Source organism: Choloepus didactylus, chromosome 3 (genome assembly GCF_015220235.1).
Source record: "Choloepus didactylus isolate mChoDid1 chromosome 3, mChoDid1.pri, whole genome shotgun sequence".
Lineage (NCBI taxonomy): Eukaryota > Metazoa > Chordata > Mammalia > Pilosa > Megalonychidae > Choloepus > Choloepus didactylus.
The window spans coordinates 21,328,069-21,350,834 of record NC_051309.1 but is presented as its reverse complement, the minus strand read 5'-3'; the positions used below and the strand labels follow the sequence as shown (position 1 = coordinate 21,350,834).

The 22,766-nt window shown below is 38.9% G+C and overlaps 1 protein-coding gene across 7 annotated transcripts in view; it reads left to right on the top strand.

Moving 5' to 3' along the window:
* The window catches only part of KCNIP4 (potassium voltage-gated channel interacting protein 4), a 1,211,769-nt gene that overhangs the window by 1,068,829 nt on the left and 120,174 nt on the right, over positions 1 to 22,766 (top strand). For all 7 annotated transcript variants that reach the window (XM_037829499.1, XM_037829495.1, XM_037829498.1 and 4 more), the window contains one exon: positions 14,336 to 14,460. In XM_037829499.1, coding sequence (XP_037685427.1) covers positions 14,336 to 14,460 — 125 coding nt within the window. The remainder of the gene's footprint in view (positions 1 to 14,335; positions 14,461 to 22,766) is intronic.

The window sequence follows — 22,766 nt, the reverse complement described above, 5'->3', positions numbered from 1 at the left end:
GGCATTGAAATTGGAGCCAATACCTTGAAGCAGACTCAATTTTCCTCTCCACTAGGTCTATATCATACAGGTTATTGCTAGGTTATCCACTTGGATGGCAGGGTTAAAGTTTAGTCCTCTTACTTTCAAACTGCCTTCCTGCCAGGGGACGTGGAGTCACAAGTGTGATGGGTAGCAGCTCTTTACAGAAATATTGGCTCTCTTTGCTTGCAAGGTTTCAGAGGAAAAACAAAGAACAACAAAAAGACAAGTTTGGCAATGAACTGACAGAGAAAGCCTCATTCATCTTTCAGCAAAATGTTCTCTTTGGGGTAAGAAAACAACTTCCGAGTGCACCGCAGTATTCTCTGAATCTGCTTGGATGTAGACATAATCTCCAGTGAGTGTTCCTGGAGGTACTAAGAATCACAGTTAATTTATCTCCATCACAGCATAAAATTAGTTAATGCTTTAGGTGAGCAGATATTAGAAGGGTCAGTGGCAAAATTATCATTGTAATAATAGCAGCCAATAAGTATGTGGATTCTTGGGATGTGCCATGCCATGCAAAGTCTTCTACACAGGTTATTTCATGTAATCTTCAGAGCAAACCTAGGAGGTACATGCTCTTATTATCACCATTCTACAAGTGAGGAGACTGAGGATTTGAGGTCTTAAGTGACTTGCTCCACATCACAGTTACTAAGTGATGAAGCTAAGAATCAAGCCCTGGTCATTTATTATTTGACAAATTTTTATTGAAACCTCCTATGTATGAGGCACAACTATAGGTGCCGAGGATGCCATCATGAACAAGACAGACAGGGATCCATCCTACCTACAGCTCACAATCTAGTGGCGGAAAGGGACAGAACCTTGCAATTAATGACAGTGCTTTGTTTATTTCCTTCCTGGGTAATCTTAAATCCTTTCTGCTCTTTTTCTGCTTGGTGATGCTATAAGTGACTATGATTGTTGCCAATGACTGCCACATCTCAGCCCCATTATTTGGAGACCTGATGACATCCAATCTGTTCTTGGATTCCAAGGAAAAATGGACTCAAAAAGAGATACCACTTTTCTATGGACAAATGTATCATAACACAAAGATTGTGTGAAGACCTTTGTGGAAATTGTGTCTGTTCAATGAATGTTAAATACAGGCATGCAGCTGAGATATTTTCTTCTTGATGAACACCACCATAACCAGGATATTCTGATACATGCCCACAGGAGGGCAACCCACCATCAAAAGCAATCCTTAGACACTCAATTATTTCCAAGATGGTCCTGGGCTTTCCTACTCTGGGATCCCTGTCACTTCCTGCCACTTTTAATTTTTTTATTTATGCCTTCATTCAGTAAAAGAAAGATTTACTCTTTTCTGTCAACATTTACTTCCTTAGTAATCTCATTGAATTTCTTGTTCTTAAATATCATATACAATGACAACTCTGACATTTTTGTCTTTGACCCAGGCTTTGCTCATCAACTCTAGACCATCCCTCTTGACTTCTCCACTCAGATGTCCAACTAATTTCCACTAGAATCTAAAGTTCATATGAGTGACAGTTTTGTCTGGTTGGTTCATTTCAGTGTTCACAGTGCCTTGAACAGTGCCTGGCTCACAAAGGCACTCAGTAAATAGTAAATAAATGAATGAATGAATGAATGATCTGTATCCAATGTCCAGAGCCATGTTAGGCATTAATGGTAATAAGATAATCAAGCTAGATCTCTGGCCCTCCAGATGTTCACATCACAGAGGAAATGACCAATATTTGAACAGGTCGTTGATATACAAAGCGTTCAGAACCCATTACATGCAAATACCATGGTTCATGGAAGCTGAGGAGGCCTGTCCTCTTTATAGCCCCATCCCCCTCTGAGATGAGCCTTAGAGAGCGTGGAGACAATGAAAAATGAGAAGGATGAAAGTCAAGCCCAGTAGAGGGTGTATATAAGCACAGGCATGAAAATTTACAGTGCAGGCTTTGTTCAGAGAATAGCAAATCATCCAGGATACTAGATCTGAAGAGAGGCAGTTTCTTGCTCACCTGGGAGGAAATTTCTGGTTTATAGTGTTTCTCTCCAAAGTTATGGCTTTCCAATCCTGCTAGAAGCCACCAAGGGAGCGCTGCCTTTCAAAGTGGGGCTTCCAATTCTGAAAAATTGTGGGAGGAAATGACAGGCTCTAAAGCTAGGTTGTTGCCTCAAATTCTGTTTCAAGAGATGGTCCTTATTCTCTGGTCAGTAACAAACAGGAAGAAGTTAAAAGACCCCAAAGGGAGTCATGGTTTCCAGTCCTTTCCCACCATCTGTAATTAGTCACTGCAGAGCCCCTACAAAAGGAAGCAGCTTGGTGTGATTTGTAGGGCAAGGGCTTTGTTAATAGGATTACAGTTGCTGTGTATCCTTGGGCAAGTTATTCAACCTCTCTGTGCCTCAAGTTTATCCATCTAGAATGGCAAAAATAGTGCTCAAGGAGATTTCTAATAATTAAATGAGATAATGATATTTTAAGCACAATGTTCTGAGCACTATTTTAAATGCTTTATGCATATAATTTCATTTCAACCTCCAGACAATTCTTCACAGAAGGTCCCATTATTGTCCCTCTTTTACAGATGAGGAAACTAAGGCATAGAGAGATTAAGTACAAAAGTCACACAGATAGCAAGGGTCAGAAAGGGGTTTCAAACTCAAGAAGTGTAGTTCTAAGCCCTCACTCCTGCAGACTCTAGGACAGTGTCTCAATAGTGAGTATTTGATAATGATTAATAATTATAATTGCTGTCATTTATTGATCACTTATGGCACATAATTCAAACAACCTCTCAAAACAACTTGATGACATCAATTCATGTTTTACCCCCAGTTTATAGATGATGCAGTTGAGTTCTAGAGAGTTTGAGCACATTGTCCAGTGTCAGAGTTGGGACATAGACACAGGAAAAATCATAAATTTGAACGACTGAATAATTTGCTAAAATGAGGACTTGCAGGAGCTTTTCTGCTTATCCCATTAAGGATGATAGAGTCACTAGTGCTACTTAAATTCACCAAAGAGCAACATAACATAATTGAGTACTTATCATGCACCAGACATATTTATCATCTCATTTAATGTTCATGTTCACCCTATATTATATAGTGGGTGCTGTTTTATACCCATTTTAATGCTCATTAAACATGAGGGAACTGAGTCACAGAGCATTTTACTAACTTATCCTAATCACATATAAATGTCCTATGGATGCTAAGATCAAGCAGTCTATTCTATGAACTAAGAAACTAGCTTAACCCTAAAAGGAATATAACAAATCTCAGAATGCTGGTCAGTTTTCTAAATATTCTGTTTTAAACAGAGGAGCCATGGATATATATTTTGTGGCAGATTATCACTGCCATCAATGATATTAGCCCCCAAACATTCCCCTAATATAACATTAAGAATTTATTATTGTTAAATTTTCTAGGTAATAGATCCCATCTATTTACTGTCTATTTTCTAAAGCAACATAATAACTTCTTATGAATCTGTCACTATATTTTGCATATATAAAATTTCCATATATTTAACTCCTTATATTGGTTTGTTAAATGTAAAATTTTTAAGTAACAGTCTTAAAACTCTATCACAGGCATGCTACCTTCTAAAATGAAGCATATAGAATATAGTTTTTTTCTAAGGATTCAGGATGAAGATTTGGTCATAGATTATTTTATTGTTATTATTATTATTATTACTATTTGCTGCACTATGCTTACACCCTTTTTCAACTTTATATTCTCTCCTTCGTTCTCAGACAACTGACTGTCACTTCTAGATTTGAGAACCAATAAACCTGGGTTTGGTTTAAGTCTTCAATCCATAGCTTCCTATTTTTATGTCCTTCCTAAATAACATCGTTTCTTCCAATGCTGACTCCCTCATCTGTAAAAGCAGGTTGACAATATTTGCACAGAGTCATCATGATGCCTAGATATGATAATGAAAATGAAAATAATATTCTTAAGAGCCAGCTGTGAAAAGTTAATTATTTTTACCAGGGATCATGAGCTCTTTCTAGAAACACCCTCCACTGCCATCCCCACCTGCTTCTGATGTGGAATAAGAAGCTTCTTAAAATTGTGAACACAGAAAGGATGGGGATGCTTATTGATAAAGGACACTGTAACAGGCATTTAGCAAAGTGCTGCACTTAAGTAGTCAAGGAGACCAGGATATAGGTTGGCTTCTCCCATTAACATGACCCCTGCTTGATTTACAACCACTGGCCTTTAAGCTGTGTATTTGAAGATACATTTGCAAGATTGAGGGGATGGATTCAAGGGTACTTTCAATTCTCACATAATATGATTCTATTTTTTTTCTTAAAGCCCTTTTGTTACCTTTTTTATTATTTTGGGTTGGGTTTGTGATGGCTAGATAAGTAGGGCATCATCTTTCCTCCTTTTTATGTGGAAAACAGAACAACAGAGTGGTTAATTGCATGGATCCAGAGTTCTACCCTGGCCTTGCTACTCAGTGACCTTGGGCTGGTGTCCCCGTCTCTAGAACAGGAATAGAGCATCCACAGAATGCTCAGGGGATTTTATGAGTTGGTCCAGGTAAAGTGCCTCCAGCAGTGCTAGACACAGAAAATAGTATAAAAAGTGGTTTGTTATTACTATTATATGTTTTGGGACAAAGAGGAGACAGTCTGTCAAGACTCAAGGGAAATCCCTTTGTTGGAGCATTTTTTAATTTCAAAAACTAATCTGGGCTAACACTGTTAATCTCTCTCCATGTTTCATGACAATTTTTATCTTTTTTCTTTTATTGTAATCCTTCTCAGCTTTTGCCTTTCCTGACTGGAATACAAATCTTTTCTGTCTGTCTTTATGTAAGTTCAGTCACATCATTCCCCCCCAGCCAGCCTTTCCATTGTATATTTTCTCTCTCTCTATAGCAATGGCAGTATACTTTTTATTTCGCTCATTTGCCAAAAAAATAATTAAGACCCTACAATTTGTGAAATTATAGCTCCAGTAATGACGGGACATTCATGATGCTATGGAAATAATATAGTTAATGCATAAGTATTCCAATTAGGTCATCGCAGTTTCAAATTTAAGCTTGTGTGAAGAGGGATGTATGTTTATATTATAAGGCAAAGACAATCCATTCAAAAATACTGCGAGAAATAGCTCTAGAAATTCTCCAAGTAGTTGTATTTCATAAGTGATTGAATTCAATCCTGAAATTGCAGAGCAATTTAAGTTCTCCTGGAATGGAAATTGCAATGTCATTGCCAACAACTACCAGTACAAAAGGCATTCAAAATAATTGGCCATTTAAAGTACTTTTCATTTTCAATTTGGTATTTGAATATTAAATAAGATAAAGTACTAATTATAAAGGGCTTTTCTTAGTCTTTACATATTCTCAGGGATGGAGTAGAAGAAAAGCATGTCAGATTAACCAAATTTGGGGGTTCTAATTATTCGGGTGGTATGGGAAGAAAAGGACTCCTGTAGTGTTTCAGATGGATTGATTGCTTTCTTCTCCTGGGCTGTGCAGGGTCAGCCTGGAGTTAATTGCTCATATACCCTCCATGTGCCCCTGAAAATAGCTCCCAGTGGGTGGATGGTGAATGGTTGTGAAGATGGGTAGAGTAAAGAGGGCTCCCAGGTCTTCACGTTCTAGAAAGCATTTAGAGTTGACAAAGTTCAAAGAGTTGCTTACAATGCCTGGCCTTGGTTTGAACTCTTCATCCAGAGGAATCAACTGATCAAAGCCAAGAAAGGCAGACTTGTGTTCAGATCCCAGATTCCTCACCCACCAGCTGTGTGGATTTGAGCCAGTTCCTTAACTATTGGACTTCAGTTTCCTCAACTGATTATAATGTTAGCCTCCTTGGCCATCGTGAGGAGGTGAAACCAAGAAAAGGAATGCTCTGAGTATATAGCCATCCTATTTGTCTTAGTTTTCTTGAATTGCTATCATAAATATACTAACTTTTTTGGCTTAAATAACAGGAATTTATTAGCCCAGGGGTTTTTTGTTAGTTTTTCTTTTTGTTTAATGCAATTTTATTGAAATATACTCACATACCATACAATCATCCAAAGTGTACAATTCTTCATAGTGTCATCATATATCATGCATTCATCACCACAATTTTTGAACATTTTCATTACTCTAAAAAATAAAAGTAAAAATAATAATAAAAATAAAAGTAAAAAAAAAACACCCAAAACATCCCATACCCCTCCTCCCCCACTATTATTCATTTACTTTCTTTCCCCACTTTTCTACTCATCTGTCCATACACTGGACAAAGGGAGTGTGAGCCACAAGGTCTTCAGAATCACACAGTCACACCATATAAGCTATACAGTTATACACTCATCTTCAAGAATCAAGGATGCTGGTTGCAGTTCAATAGTTTCTGATATTTCCTCTAGTTATTCTAATATACTAAAAACTAAAAAGGGATATCTATATAATGCATAAGAGTAACCTCCAGAATGACCTTCGACTCCACTTGAAATCTCCCAGCCACCAAAACTTTATTTTGTTTCATTTCTCTTCCCCCTTTTGGTCCAGAAGGCTCTCTCAATCCTAAAATGCTGGATTCAGGCTCATCCCCAGAAGTCACGTCCCACATTGCCAGGAAGACCTACACCCCTGGGAGTCAGTCTCAAGTACAGGGGGAGGCAGCTCTCATAGCTCACAGTTTTGAAGCTAAAAGAAGTCCGAATTCAAGGCATCAACAAGAAATACTTTCTCCCCAAAGTCTATAATCTTCTGCTGCTAACTGTCCATAATCCTGGGGATTTCTTGGTATATCTCTGTCTCCCATCACATGCTAATCTCCTCTCCTTTCTCATTTCTATGACTTCTGGTTTCTGTTTATAAGGCTTCAAGTTATCTGGATTAAGACCCACTCTCATTGAGTTGGGCTTTCCCTTAAATAAAAATAACACCTTCAAGTGTCCTATTTACAATAGGTTCACACCCACAAGGACATGGGTGGGTTAGGATTGCAAACATGTCTAAATTGGGGTACATAATTCAACCTACCATATTTCCCATGCTCATTCAGTTCTTTTAGGAAGAAAGGAAGGAAGGAAAGAACTTACATCACTGCCATGTAAAAACAGTTTTGGGAATCTTCCTCCTAACAGCTTTCTGTTTGTCCTGATGTATCTGACTAGAACATTAATTAACAAACAATAGCATCTCCTCCTTATTCCAGAAGTTCTCAGTGGCAGTTTCCAAACCATGGTCAAGGATTTTCCAACACGGGGTAATGAAACACTGAAACCTACAGAAACTTAGTCAAACCCTCCTCCACTACCTGCCTCTGGATAAAGCTTCTAAACATTTAATAATATGCAACATCTCATTGGGAGGTAATTGTTCTAATCATGATCTCATTGCTGTACTAACAAAGTCACAGTTAAATCACTGAGGGTAAACATTATGAGTAATGACTAGAGGGTGTATTAGTCTCCAAGTGCTGTGTAACAAAATACAATAAACTGGCTGCTTAAAATAATAAGAAATGTATTCTCTCACAGTTCTGGAGACTAGATGTCTGAAATCAAAGTGGTTTCAAGGGCATGTTCCCTCTGAAGGCTCTAGGGAAGAATCCTGCCTTGCCTTTTCTGAGCTACTGGTGATTGCCAGCAATTCTGGGCTTTCCTTTGATTTTACCTTCATCATTCCTTTGTGTAATTGTGTCTTCACAGGACCTTCATCCCTCCGTGTGTGTCTGTATGTTTCTGAGTATCCTCTCCTCTTTAAGGACATCAGTCATTGGATTTAGGGCCCACCCTGATCCAGTGTGACCTCATCTTAACTAACTACATCTGCAAAGACCCCACTTCCAAATGGCATCATAATTCTGAGTTCCAGGTGGACATGAAGTTTGGGGAGACACTATTCAACCAGTACAGAGGCTACTTTTTTAAATGAGATAAATCAATATAAGTCAAACACACTGAGATCCCTGGCTAGAAAAATCAATTCCAGCTTAAATTGACTTTTAAAGTTACATTATAAATGGTCTCTTCATAGTGAAAGCTTGATACGTTTTTTACAGAAAGGTCATGCTGTATTGAGAAATGGACCTCCTGTAGATATACCAACTCTTCTTGAGATGCTTTAAATAGTTATTTATTTCACATGTTTTTGTTGATGCTTTTCATGTGCCAAGCTAGATGCTGCTGGACTGGTCTCAATACTGAGCTAAAAAGACCGAGATCGAAAATGAGGTAGTGCTATCATATCAGAGTGTCTCATGCTATGAGAGGGCAAGGGCTGGCCTCTGAGGGCACTGACAGGTCGGGCTGATTTAAGGAGTGACATCATTCTTTATACTATGGGTTATATCACCATCAGGAACTATGTTTACAAACACATGTCTTAGAAAGGCAGGCCTCAGAGTCATATTTGTTTGTAAAGCAGGGCATTCTGTAGTTGTGTTCTAGAAGGTATGGCTGGACCTTCGATAGTCAGATGTGCATAATGAGGCGTTGTGCTGTAATAAGTTTCTACTGTGTTTTAAGAGAAGTTGTGAGTAAGGGGAGAAAGGTGCCTATTTTTAAAAAGTCATTCTTTTGTTCCCAGGTGATTTGAATTCCAATTTCTAGCCCAATTTTTTCATGGCCTAAGGAGACTGTTGACTCTACACAGGATTGCTTTGGCGCTGAGAGACCTAAGTCTAAGGAACAAAGGAACGTAAGAAGAGACAGCTCAGCTCGGAAGCTAAAGGATGTCCGGGAATTTGTTGTCTGATAGTCTGATTAAAAGGAAGCCTGTCAGAGGATAGATGAATTAAAATGCTATTTGTATTCAGCTTGTCTCAGAATGCAAATGTAGCATTTGAATTAGCTCCGGAGCCAGACGCCCTCAAAGTGACAAAGGCCTGGAGGGAGATTCCGGAGGCTAGAGTTCCAGCTTATTTGGGTTTTATTTCCACAAAAAGCCATCAGCCTCTAAACCTAAATTTCTCTATGGTAAAATACAGAAAAGCAAAGAAACTTTTGCAATCCTCCCAGCTCTGAGTTTCCATCACTGCCGAACATTATTCTACCATGGGCTTCTAATTAGTTCAGTGTGGTCTACCATTTTGGTGATCTACTCAAGGCACCTAAGAACTTTCTCCAAGAGGGAAAGTGAGGAATTAGGGGTTCAGTGCCCAAATGACTTCTGGCTTAAAATCTTTTATCTTCCAGGATTTGGGACCAAAAAATATAACTGCTATCATCCCTTAAAATAGCATAAAGGGCATGATCTTTGGTATCAAAAAGCCAAAAATTAAATTCCAACTCTGCATTTTACTAACTGTGTGACTTTGAGTAGGTTTTTAAGCTCTGTAAGTTCCAGTCTATCCCTTGTAAAACTAGGGGAATAATAGGCTTTTCACCAGATTTTTGACAGTAGCAAAATGAGATAACACATAGCCAGGCTTAAAGTAAATGCTCTTTATATAGTGATGGTTTTATTAGCAGTCTCAGCATAGTGCTTAAAAATCTGGGCTTTAGAGTGCTAAAGACATCTACCTGCTTCTTTAATAAGGAGCCATTCAAACTTGTGCAAGTTACTTAGACACTCCAAGCCTCAGTTTCCTCATCTGTAAAATGGGGATGATAATCCCTCACTTGAAGGATACTGTGAAAATTAAATCATGTTTTTTGTCTAGCAAAGAGCCCAACACTTGCTGGGTAAACCCTGTGAAAAACAAGATCTGCTCTTATTATTGCTGTTGATCATTTGAATAAAGGTGGCATTTGGTGGTCACTGATTGGATGGCTGTGAATGACAGCATATAGGGACAGGGCACAGAGTTAGAGGTCAAGGGTTAGAATTGTCAAGGAAAGAAATAACCAGAAGACTTGCTGCAAAGACAAGAATGAGGTTTTATTGAGCAAGAGCAAACATGCACGTGGAGCAGAACCAGGAAGAAGCACCTGCTCTGGAGTTGGGGTTTAGAGAGCGACTTATATGGGTCGTCTGGGACTTGGGCTGCCTTGTTGCCTGGGGAGGGAGTAAAGCATTGTTAGGGGTAGTTTCCATTGGACTGTCTTTGAGGACAGTGGGCCAGGATGTTTGTCAGTGGGACTGTCTTTAGAGATGGTTAGCCAGTTCAGTACCACAGAGGCAGGATGTTAGCCAGTGGATTTTTCTGTAATTAGCTTAAACTGGTTCTTTCTGGGAGACTTGCAGTTGCTGTAGCTGCAAAAATGTCCTGGACATTCAAAAGATCATGGGTATGTCAAACTGGAGCTGCTTCATTGGACTCCCAGTTGACTTGATCCTCCCCTGGATAATTTGGGCACTTGAGCAAATCAAGATGGTTAATACAGTCATTAACTATCCATTTTCACAGAATTAACCTTAAAGACATCCAATATTTAAGAGCTGTATGGAAGAGTGGTCAGAGAAGAGGAGGAAAAGTATCTGTGCTGCACCATAGGAGCAAGTCAAAGAAAGCAAATGTTTTAAAGTATGAGTGATTAATGGTGTTGACATACACTGAGAAGTAAAATATGGTGATGGCTGAAGAATGCCCATTGGATTTGTAGCATGAAGCTTTAGTGACCTCAAACCAACGTGTTTTGATGGGGACAGAAATCAGACTGTGGAAAGTAAGAGGGACCCAGTGAATATAGTCAACTCTTCTGAGAGGTTTGACAGTGAAGGAGAGGATCGAGGTTGCCAGTGATTTTATCGTTGTTAGTTCTGCTGTTATTGAGAAAGAGCGTGGTGAAGTGGAAAAAAATAAATGTTGGTGTCTTTAGGAGTGAGTTTCGTCCCTATCTTTCCTTCTATGTGACATCTGGCCACAAACGTCTTCCCCTCTATGAGATGCAGTTTCCATTTATGTGCAAAGTGGATAATTACATCTGATCATGGGATTATTGTGAGGATTAGAATTACGTCTTTTAAGTACCTAGCCCATCTCTTGGCATATAACTGGAACTCAATAAATATGAGGCAGTGTATTAAAATACCCCTAAATGCATGCTCTTAAATGATGGCTGAGTCACAATGTGAATTTCACAGTCCTATGTGGTGTATTTCTTTTTTAAATCTTTCCTGTGCTGATGAGTGCTGATAATTTCAGGTACATTATCAGAGCCTGTCAGCCTCCCAGCAAATAGAAACAACCCTTTGGCAGGTAGGAGTCATTAAGAAGGAAGATGCCAGTCAGCTAGGAAAACAAGAGCCCACAGGCAGATGCTTCAAGTGTGGTTGTCTTTGAATATTGAATGTGATGAGTACCCTATCCACACACTTAACTCAATCATGCTAAGCCTCAGGCACTGGGCCTTTTGTCTCAGACTGCTGCCACTCAGGGAGGAAGCACTGTGGGTAGTGTGAGTCAGATTGCTATGTGTACGAAGTGAAGGAGTTAGTGCTGTTTTGTTTCCCTCCGGTGGAAGGGTCAACAGGTCTAAAGGAAGTTATGCTGTGATTGAAAGACTGCTCAGAAAATCTGATTAAAATTGTCTTTACTTTTGCCTACACTGTCTTTTTTAGACCAGTGAGTTGAGAACACAATGATTCTAAACAGGATGTTTGAGGCCCACCAATAATTTGAGGTCCTCAATCCAACGTTAGAGATGTATTCCCCTGCAAGTCAGCTGTAGGAATTGAAATGTTTTAGTAGATGGTCTTTCAAAGGTAGCAGCAGTGAATAAATATTCACTTTTTTATTTATTCATTCACTCACTCACCAAATAACTCTTGATTCACTATGGGGCAACAGAATCCATGTTAGGTTCAGAGGATATACAGATATGTAGGACATTGTTCCTATCCTCAAAGAACTCGCAGCAGAGAAGGCAAACATAAACACATCACCATATAAAAGGTAGTCTTCAAAACTCAGACTAGGGAGGCACCAATTCTGCAAAGTGGGGCAATCCAGAAAGGCTTCAGAGAGGAGGTGTGTTATTTAAATTGGATCATGAAAAATACTTACATATCCCACAGGTGGTAAAGGGCAAGAGGGACATTTCAAGCTGAGGGAACTGGACTGTAAATGATTCAAAAGGAGCTTACATCGGGCCATCTATCAAGAAAGCAGAGCCTTTCAATTTGTTAATATCTACCTAACTCAGATCTGTTCCATGGCATTTATTTCTGCACTTGCAATTGCAATAACTACAACATAGACAATTCATTGGATCAACAACAATCTTATGGAGAACTAACTACCTTCCTTCATCCTTGCTATTTCAGGATCCATTGAGTGGGATCAACCCATTCATTCAGAATAAACTGAGGAGAAAATTGAAGGGGCCTCATTTCGGCTCTTTTGATTTTCCCCATGAAGCCCAGCCTGAGGTTGACTTGTTAATTCCTACTTTTAGCCATTTCCACATTCCTTAGATGCACACTCCACTTCCTTCCTCATCAATTTTATCCTTGTTAGCTCAGACTTTATGCTTCGCCTGCACATCTTTTCATGTCCCTTCCTATTATTTTTATCCACCCACAGCGATTCTGCAGCTTTTCCATTTCACTCTTCTCAAATAAATTACTATAATATGAAAATCACAAAATAAATGTTTGCTTTTATCTCCCGTTACCCATTTTGACAAACATTCACCAGTCCATGTATTTGTTTCACCATCATTATCTGCATTTTGCAAACTCTTTGAAGACAGTGACTAGCAGATGATAAGATTAGAGTTCTACTTACTTTCTCTTCCCTGCAAAGTAAGAGCAGTGACCCTTCAATGCCCTCAAGGAGTCAGGACGGTAGATAAGTACAGATGTTAGGGAGGGACAGCATTATTAGTGTCATAAATGGTGTGACTTTTAATTAAAATGACTACATTTCCAACTGACCCATGGGTTGTGGTGTTAGGGGTTCTGGTGTCCCTGGGGCCAGAGAAATTGAGAAGTAGCTCTTTTCCTTTGGTGTCTTCTCTTTGAGTCAGGAATCTGTAATCAAAGGAAAGAGGTACAAATGGAAGAAGACCATGGCTTCAGTACTGGATCTGGTTATCCTAATTCTTGCTGAGTTCCTCACAGAGGTAGACTTGACTATAGCAGGCAGGTTTCCTTTGGGCCTCCATCGGGTCCCACTGCAAAGAAATCACACTGAAGAACATTGTCCTTTGAGACCCAAGTGCCCAGATCCTATTATATCCCCAAGACCTCCCAAAGTTGTGTCTGCATGATCTTGGAGCAAATGTGTAGATGTTACCAGCTGTTATTGAAGAGGGCCAGGTGAGTACATTCCACAGATACAATTTGAGTCCATTGGGTTAAACAAAGTTCAATAGGATGCTTTGCTGCAGGGCTTCTCAAAACCTTTATATCCCCATGTTTTGCTCCAAAAGTAGGTTATAGCTTACAGTATTTCCGAAATTATATGGACACAAAATACTTTTTGCATAATGCGTCTTTGAGAAATTTCAGTGTGCATATAATTCTTAAAGCAAAGTACAATATTTTAGAACTCATTTATAGTTATGGGCTCCCTTGACTGTAAAACACAGCCAAGGTTCTCCTAGGCCTTAGTCCATCCAGCATGCACAAATGAAGGCTGGTTTACGTTAGTCAAAATGGTGACTAGTTACTTTACCCATTTCAGGGCCTGATCTGACCCTCTCGTTTGAGGTCTCAGGTGAAATATTTGATTCCAGCTGACTCCTCTGAGAGCATTAGCAGAGTCCTTTCTGATAGTTGCATGGTACATAGCATGGGACTAATTGTCATTAAACTACAATTTCCTTTTTATAATTAGTGCTTGGAATATGTAAATAAATTCCAGGTTTTAAGGTTGTTGGTAATTCCAACATTAACAGCACTGAACTATATATATGAATGCAACTAAAAGGGGAAATGTTAGATTGTATATTTGATAACAGAATACAAATTTAAAAAAATAATCCATGGAACTACACTACAACAGTGAACCCTAAATTAAATCATGAACTGTAGTTACTAGCACAATTATAAAAATATACTATCAATTGTAACAAATGTTCCACACCAATGCACGGTGTTAATAATAGGGTGGTATGTGGGAATCCTGTATTTTATGCATGATTGTTCTGTAAACACACAACTTCTCTAAAAAAGGAAAAGAAAACTATACTTTAAAAATGCCAAAATTTTGATGTCTATACTAATGACTATAATACGTGAAGGAAATTATTGTTCCTTAATACCGTAAAATCTAGGAAATATAAAGACCATTCTTGCCAGCGTGAAAATCCTTCCTCTGTGAAAAAGTCACAGACATCTATTAAACGTTGCACCCCGTTTTCCTCAGTTGGTGTGTATAAGCATTGGTAAGCAGTCACTGTTCTTAGGACTCTTTTTGGTTTTTCTCCACAGATAGCGTGGAAGATGAGTTGGAAATGGCCACTGTCAGGCATCGGCCTGAGGCTCTTGAGCTGCTGGAAGCCCAGAGTAAATTTACCAAGAAGGAGCTTCAGATTCTTTACAGAGGATTTAAGAATGTAAGAACTTTCTTTTTGACTTTATTGGCACACTGTCCTCAGAGGAGTTGAGAAATGGGAAATAAAGAGGGAAAACATACTGTGCTGTGAGATCCCCATCAAATGTGCATTTCACATCTATCTTTCCTAAAAATAAATATAATTGATGTCCATTTGGATATTGATTTACTTTGGGACTCATCTGCTGGCACAAGGTAATTGCACATTAAACAAGGACAGGTGGTCTCAAAGTATTTACTAGATTCATTTATTAGTTGAGTTTTTTTGTTTTGTTTTGTTTTGTTTTTTTTCTTTTTCAGCTATAATGACATTTCAATAAGCTCCAAATTTCATTTCTGAACTGTAGTCAGGAGCTTGGGATAAGGTCCTTGAACATGAATTGGGGCATTATTCCTGGCATTGGAGAAAAGTCACTATACATTTTATAGTCTTTATAAGACCATGATGCCAATGACTCTAAACCACAGTGTCTGTAGGTAGTGCCTGAATCAGGTTCTCTGTGATATATGTGCACATACGTTCCTCTCTTCCGGGTTAATCATCTTCAAAAGGAATGATTGCCCATGCATAGGGTGAGAGACAGTGAGTGAATCCAGAACAATCTATCAAGCACATACTCTTACTAAATGAATGGTATGTGTTCAGTATTAAGCTAGGTGCCATGAGTTAATCAAACGCTTAAGAAGACATGCTCGCTGTCCTCAAGGAGCTTACAATCTGAATGGGGAGAGAACACTTGTTATGAATCTATTTGAGAACAAGTCATCCTTAGACATAGCATAATCTCCATATCAAATGTCATAAACATTACCACATTTATTATGTTCTTCTATGTGTGTGATCCATAGCAGTTGCCCCGTGTCTCAGTTTGCTGGGGCTGCTATGAAAAATACAACACAATCAGTTGGCTTAAACAACAGAAATTTATTGTCTCATGGTTTGGAGGCTAGAAGTTCAACATCATGGCATTGGCAGGTTTGCTTTCTCCCAGAGGCCGTGTGATGTTCTGGAAATCCTCTGCCACATGGAGAACTCGCTCTTCTGGGTTCCACAGTCTACTGGCTTCTACTGACTTACAGCTTCTACTTGACCATGTCTGAATTTCCTCAGCTGTATAAGGACTCCAGTCATGCGGAATAAGGCCCCCTCGATACAATTTGCCCTCTTCCAAATAGGATCTTCTATTAACTGATAATTACATCTTCAAAGGTCCTATTTACAAATGGGCTCACATCCATCCACAGGGCTGGGGGTTAGGACGTGAACGTGTCTTCTGTGCAGGATCTGATTCAATCCCCCAAAACCCATGAGATCCAGATGAAATGGCTCTGATCCTTTCCCAAGATCATCCCCTAAAATCCCCAATTTCCTAGCCTGGAGAAGTCTATAGCATACAAAGACTTCTCCTAATTCCAGCCTCTTCAAATCTGACTACCTCGAACACTGCCTCTGTCCAACCTCACATAGAGCAGAAGAAAAAACAGCCTCTTCTTTGGTTCCCACTAAAAAAATTGACTTAGAGAATTTGTAACTCTAGTTGACTTTTCAGAAAATTTTTGTAAGGTTTCATCAGGTACTTAGGACACTGTCTTCCACCATTTCTGACTCTATGGGATATTGCCTATCCTGTTTCTTCTCCTCAGCCCTCTCCTTGTCCTGAGATTTCTAAAGTTTTCTACCCCCATTATGCAGAACAGTTCCCTTCCTCCTCTGAAACTTGGCCACCTGCCAAAAATACCCAGGCATTGTTGTGAGTGGGATGGGGGGATGTAAATGGGAGTATAAATGGATGTAAATGGAGCACTCACCTTCCCACACACAGACAGGACTCTTATTAAAAGGAATCTGGCTGTGTAGTCTACTCAGATGACATATAAATAAATATACATAAAAGGAATGTAGTTTTTGAAAACTAATTTGGAGCAATATCAGTTATACCTACTCTACAAAGGGTTTGCAGGCTTCACAGAGAACAAGCCCTTAAAGTGAAACAGCTGTAACTGCCGCTGGCAGTAGAAAACCACTGAGCAAAAGGAATAGGGAAGGAGAGGAGGAGCAAAGGAACAAGTCTTGGCCAAAAGTAAATACCAAGAGAAGGCTAATCACAGGATAAACCGGTTAATGTGTGCATTTGAACATTTAAACTTCTTTGCTCTACATCAGAGATCTTGTAATAAGAATTTTATTTTTAACATTGGATTGTGCATCAGAAACAAAATAGTTCTCAGATAAAGGAAAAGACGTAATCCAGCCTCCCAGCATCCTGTGTTCCTCAACTGCTGTTCTGTTACTGTTCAGTCGCCATCACTGTAGAGTCTCTCCATTTGGAGTCTGGCTGCCTTTCCCCCCATGTATTGCAAATTGGATTCATGATGACTGCCATCATTAACCTTGGAGCCACATCTCCACAGTGTGTCTTGTACAAGTGGCACTTCACAATAAATTGCCCAGGCTCTGATGTCTGCATTCATTACTTTTTTTTTGTCCTTTCCTTTTTATTTTCCTACTTGTGCCCTCATTTTCTTTTCTCCCCTTCTTCTTTTTTCCTGACCTCTTTTCTTTCCCTTTTTCATACCCTTCTGATCTGTTCTCTATTTCTTCATTCTCTCCTCTCTCTCTCTCCTTTTTTACATCCTCTGTCTCTTCCCCCATCAGTTCTTGACTGCCTTCTTTCAGCTCTTTCTCTTCCTTCCTCTTCACTCTTTTTTCTCTTCTCTCTTTGCTGCTTTCTTCTTTCTTTTTTCAATGGGATAAGTTTGCATTAGACCTGATGGTGCTGAAAGTATATTTTTATATACTTTTTTAAAAGAAAGAACCTCAAAATTATTAATCAATGTCAATGATAAATTAAACCACAGCGGCCTTTTTATTTTTATGTTTATTTCCCTCTAGTCAAATGTACAACTCTAATAAATGTGTCCTAAAATATAGCAAGGGAAACATTAAACTGGGTCAGCAATCTGAACTAGCTCAGCATCAGAGAAAGCAAACCAGCTACTCATGATTTCCTGAACACCAATTATCTCACAGCCCTTAAGATCAAAATGTCATTTCCCTGGAAACAGTTGGGATATTCATTTTGAGGTAAACCTTTTAAAACTCTCCATATTTTGTTTGAAAGGAGAAACCATTCATCAGCATCTTAAAACAGTCACGCTTCTATGAAAGTGGCTCACTTCCAGGCACCCTGCAAGTAAAGATTACCAGAATCCTCCAAATTTTTCCCAAACCATATTCCTGATAGTGTTCCCCTTCATTTTGAACACAGGTTATTAATATTAGTGGGGAATGGGAAAAGGGGAAGATAGGGAAAATTTCTTAGCCCCACAGCCTGTCTTGCCCAACTGAGCTGTCCCCATATTTTTATCTCTCTTGCCACATGCTGAACTAAGTTTCCAAAAGTGGGCAGTGGAAAGAGATGGAGAAGAATATAGTACAGTGTTTCCCAACCTTTAGCATGTATCAGAATCACACCAAGAAACTTCTTAAGTCACAGATTGTTAGGCACCAACTTCAAAGTTTATGACTTAGTAGGTCTGGGATTGAGGCAGAGAATTTGCATTTCTTACAGATTCTCAAGTGAGAATGATTCTGCTGGTCTGAGAACCACCACACTCTGAGAATCACCAGTCTAGTGTAGAAATCATCAGTCAGCTTTGGTGTCACTCAGACTAGGGTTCATACCTTACTTGTTTGGGCATTTTGGGATAATGATAACTACAATGCAGGTTGTTTTGAAAAGATAAGATAATAAACATGAAGTTCAACATTAAGGAGCTATTGTATTGTGACGCCCAACTGGTCAACCTCAGTTTTGCATCTCATCAAAGTGGGGCAGTCATTATTGGCCTATATACCTTCTAGGAAGTGATTTGGGAATTGAGATAACTAAATATTAGAAAGGATACAGAGACATAGAAAGTATTATCTATATATCAGCAATCTCAAACTTGACTGCACCCAGGAATTACCTGGGGAGCTTTGAAGACTGCTAATGTTGGGTACCGTGGTGATTCTGATATAAATGCTCTGGGATTTAGATTAGGTGTCAAGATTTATAAAGCTCTCCAGGTGATTCCAAGGTACAGCCAAGATTGAGAAACACTCAACCAAGTATATGAGATACAAGTGCTACCAATGAATAGACTGGGTACACTGGAACTTCATGAGGTAACAGGTGTTACCTATGAAGATTGTGCCTCAGTTAAGTCGGGGGTGATGCTCAGTTATCTTTTTCCTTAATTTTGAACTTATTTTTTACTTTTTAAATTTCACATTATAATAGACAGCTAACAGAAAATCATATTTGAGAACCCCTAATATAGAAGTTCATACAAATATCTATATGCTTGATTCACAATCTTGCTTTGCTGCTCTCTATCAAAACCAAAAGGAACTTCAGTCCAATTTTCGGTAGTCATGAATGGTCTTTGTGGGGTTAAGTTTATAATATGGTGGTTCCTCTTTGACATTTCTACATATTAATTAATAATTTAAAGCATTTGTTCCTATTTTAGGAACAGTATCACCTACCAGATAAGAGATTGTTGAGAGTAGAGTAGTTGGACCTATATGCTTTGGACACTTAGCTCCATCCTCTGCAGAATCTTTCCATACTTCCTTCTCTTTCACTGCTTTGAATTATAATAGGTCAAAGTTATCAATTAGAACTCAAGTATATCCTTAAGGTATCACTTTAATACTTGTTAATATCCCTTTTAACTGAAAACGCTAAGAATGAGAAGTGTTTGTACTAATTTTCTATTGCTGTGTAACAAATTACCACAGGGTTAGTGGCTTAAAACAACATACATTCATTATCACACAGTTTCACTGGGTCAGGAATCTAAACATTGCTCACCCAGGTCCTCTGCTCAGGCTCTCACATGGCTGCAACCAAGAAGTCAGACAGTCTGCATTTCTTTCTGGATCCCGGGTCATCTTCCAACCTCACCGGCTTGTTGGCAGAATTCATTTCTTTGTGGTTGTACAGCTGAGACCCACTTTCTTGCTGGCCATCAGCAGGTGTCACTCAGCATCTAAAGCCCACCTGTAGTTCCCTGCCACATGGCGCTCTCCCAGGCCCTCTCCTGGCATGGCAGCTTACTTCTTCAAAGAAAGAAAGTCTTATGTAATATAACTTGACAATGGGCTTGGTATCTCATCCAATCATCCTTGCCCTATTCTGTGGAACAGAAGCACTTGACAGTTTCTTGCAGCTCTCAAGGGGAGGAGATTAAAAAGCACATGACTCTTTAGGAATGACTTTGGAGAGTGTTCCTCACAGTGTTGTTTGTGAAGCAGCAGCAACCCCAAGGAGTGAACAGCTGAATTTGGTTTGAAGTCACAGCACAAACCCAGTTCATCCCCACCCTTGGTGTTTTTCCGTCTCCTTGGGGATTTTACCAAAAACAGCACCAAACTCTTCATTGATTCCTACAGCAGTTCTGATGTTGTGGCCAAAGAAACCAGCATGAGATGAGAGTTCTTTGATGGGGCTTTTCTACTCCATTCAATGTGTTTGAGAACTTCTGCACTAAGACCTTTAAGAAACAGAAGAAGGGAACTGAGGACAAAATTCAAGGTATCTACATTTTTGACAGAGTACATTTACATAAGAAACACAACAAGTCCCCCTTTGTGGTGAGGAAAGTGAGAGGAAGAGTTTGGCACATGTATGGGAAAGAGTGGGATTATAGTGGTTAAGGTAGAAGAATAAGCTACTAATTGTGTAAGGCAAATGCTTTTTTGTCACGAACCTTCAGAGCTATTCTTGAGGCATCCACAGACTGATTGTGTGGCCTTCAGTAAGTCACTTCATCCCTGGAAACTTCTGTCTCCCTGTCAGCAAATTAGGGATTAAGATCTTCCCTTCCAATCATGAACGGGTTGAGTAATAATTGGTTTTGTTCAGCTCTTTAAAGACTCAGAAGTGCAAAGTATTACTCATGCACTTTAGAATCAAGGTATGTGAACAGAGTTAAAATGTTATTTCCTTTGCCAAAGTAGAGTTTTCTGTCAGACTTCCAAGAAGCAGGGCTTTCTGTGGAGAAGGTTGCCTATAAGTCTAAGCAGACAAACATGATTGGCCTTCTGATCTCTTAGGACTGGCCTAGCCAAAGTGTTTCTGTGGATATATGTGGATTCAAACCTTGTAGCTGTGGTTTCCTGCCTTGAGCAGGTGGCTTATCTTTTGGTTTGTAAAATGCACTTAATTTCTTCAGCAACGAGTTGTGACAACACATGTGAAGTGTTGTCCATAAGGGAAGTTCATTAGAGATTCACCACCCAGGGGTTTTACAGGGAACTCATTACATGTAGACACTTCTGTCTAGCACTCACCAAAATTCCAGACCCCCAGAAGGAAAGCAAATGTTCAGCATTAACTACAGATAAACTACAGATTAGGCAGAGTGAGGCATTCTTATCAGGGAAAAATGGTAGTATGACTGGCTGCCCTTGGATACAATAGTTCACCTCTTTAGACCTCATTATTTTCAACAGCAAATTAGGCTCAATAATATCTTACAGATACTTTGCAAAAGATAATGGATATAAAATGCAGAACGTAGAATCTGTTCCATGATAATGCTCAATAAAATGTAGCCATTATTCTTACTAGTTATCATTATTATTGTTATCATGATGCTAGTTTGAATTGTGTTACTGTCTAGAAGCTCTTAAAATTTCTTTGCCCCACTCCCAAACATTGCTTCACATTGTATGTAACAGAGCCCACCCACAAGAAATGGCAAAAAGCACAGATTAGTTCCTAGCTCTATTAAGATTTGACTAAGGACAAAATAGGAAATTGTGCACTTTATTTTGGTTTTATTTTATTGCTCCTGGAATTCCTGGAGAAACTGACCCAGTTTTTCTAGTAATGACATCCTCACTGGGATTTTGTGAAAAATCAAAAGTGAGCATAATTTGTGATGCTTTTAAACATGTAGTGTACCACCAAGATGTAGGCAATTTTTAAAAAAACAACATATAAAAAATTCATAACATTAAAACAGCCCTTACATCAAGCAAAATTTTGATAGCATTTCTAAAGATCTCAAGGTAATTTATCCATTCATCCATAAAGATCCTGCAAATAAGGTCAAATTTTATTTTTCTCTCTAGTCACAGGTAGGTTGTTCCTTGCTAATGGGACAGTTCTGCTTCATGAGGACATTCAGGGACCCAGGTACCTTCCAACACATTTCCCTGCTGTTCTTTGGCTAGGATGCTGGTCCCATCTGTATTGTTTAAACTAGGCCACTATCATGTTCATGCTCTGAGGGGAAGTAAAAGAGCCATAGTCCAGGGGTAGGAGACTTAATTTAGCCGTTCTCCGAAGGTTATATACATAAATTTCTCTCACATCCCATTGGTTCATATTTAGTCAAATGGATGACCCATCTCCAAGAGAAGCTTGGAAATGCAGTCTCTAAATAAATAGCAGTACATATCTGTAATAGGAGAAATTGGTTTTGGGGGGACAATGAGCACACTAATATAGTCATTAAAGTCTCCTTCTACTGAATATTTCTGGTGAATATTCCTGAAGGTTTCCTAAATTTCAGCTAATCTTCCTAAGACAAAACTTTCAGTCTGGGCGCAATCTGTCAACCAGTACTTCAAACTCAAATGCTGCTTGACGGGTCATCATTTTTTATAAAAATTAAGTCTCTATTTTCTGAATGCTTTAAGGTTCCCTACTTTCCTTAGCACCGTACTTCAGAATTGAATACATAACAAGTTCAAAAGCAGTTTCATCCAAGGAGGTTTGTTAATGCAATTTGTTGTACATGGAACCCAGTCTTCACATCTCAATATGCAAGCACAGGGTAGATGTGAAACTGCTGTGAAGCAAGCTTAGCACCATTACTACTTCTCATTCATTTTGGAAGAACTAATTGGTTCACCAAAATATATTATTAGGAGACTAAAAAATAATTTTTCAAATTCAGTTCATGTCCCTTAAAAAGACTGCTTTGAATTTTAGATGTTTTGTAGCTAAAACTAAAAACAAATCTGAAGCATAATCCATCACTATAAGTTTCTGGCAGTGAACATACCCCATAAAATCAGATCATTTTCTGGTTTTTACAATTCCTATTTAAATGTCTTCATTGATATAAGCCTCACTGGCAATTATTCTAGTGATCCTGGCAGGCATTCCAATCTTCATTAAAATAAAATAAGTTGCCAAAACTTTTCAATGCTACATTTGAGTTGAGGGTATGCAACAGTAAATCCTCTTAAATCTATGTTGATTAATTTAACTCGAAGGAAATACAAAGGAACAGAAATTTGTC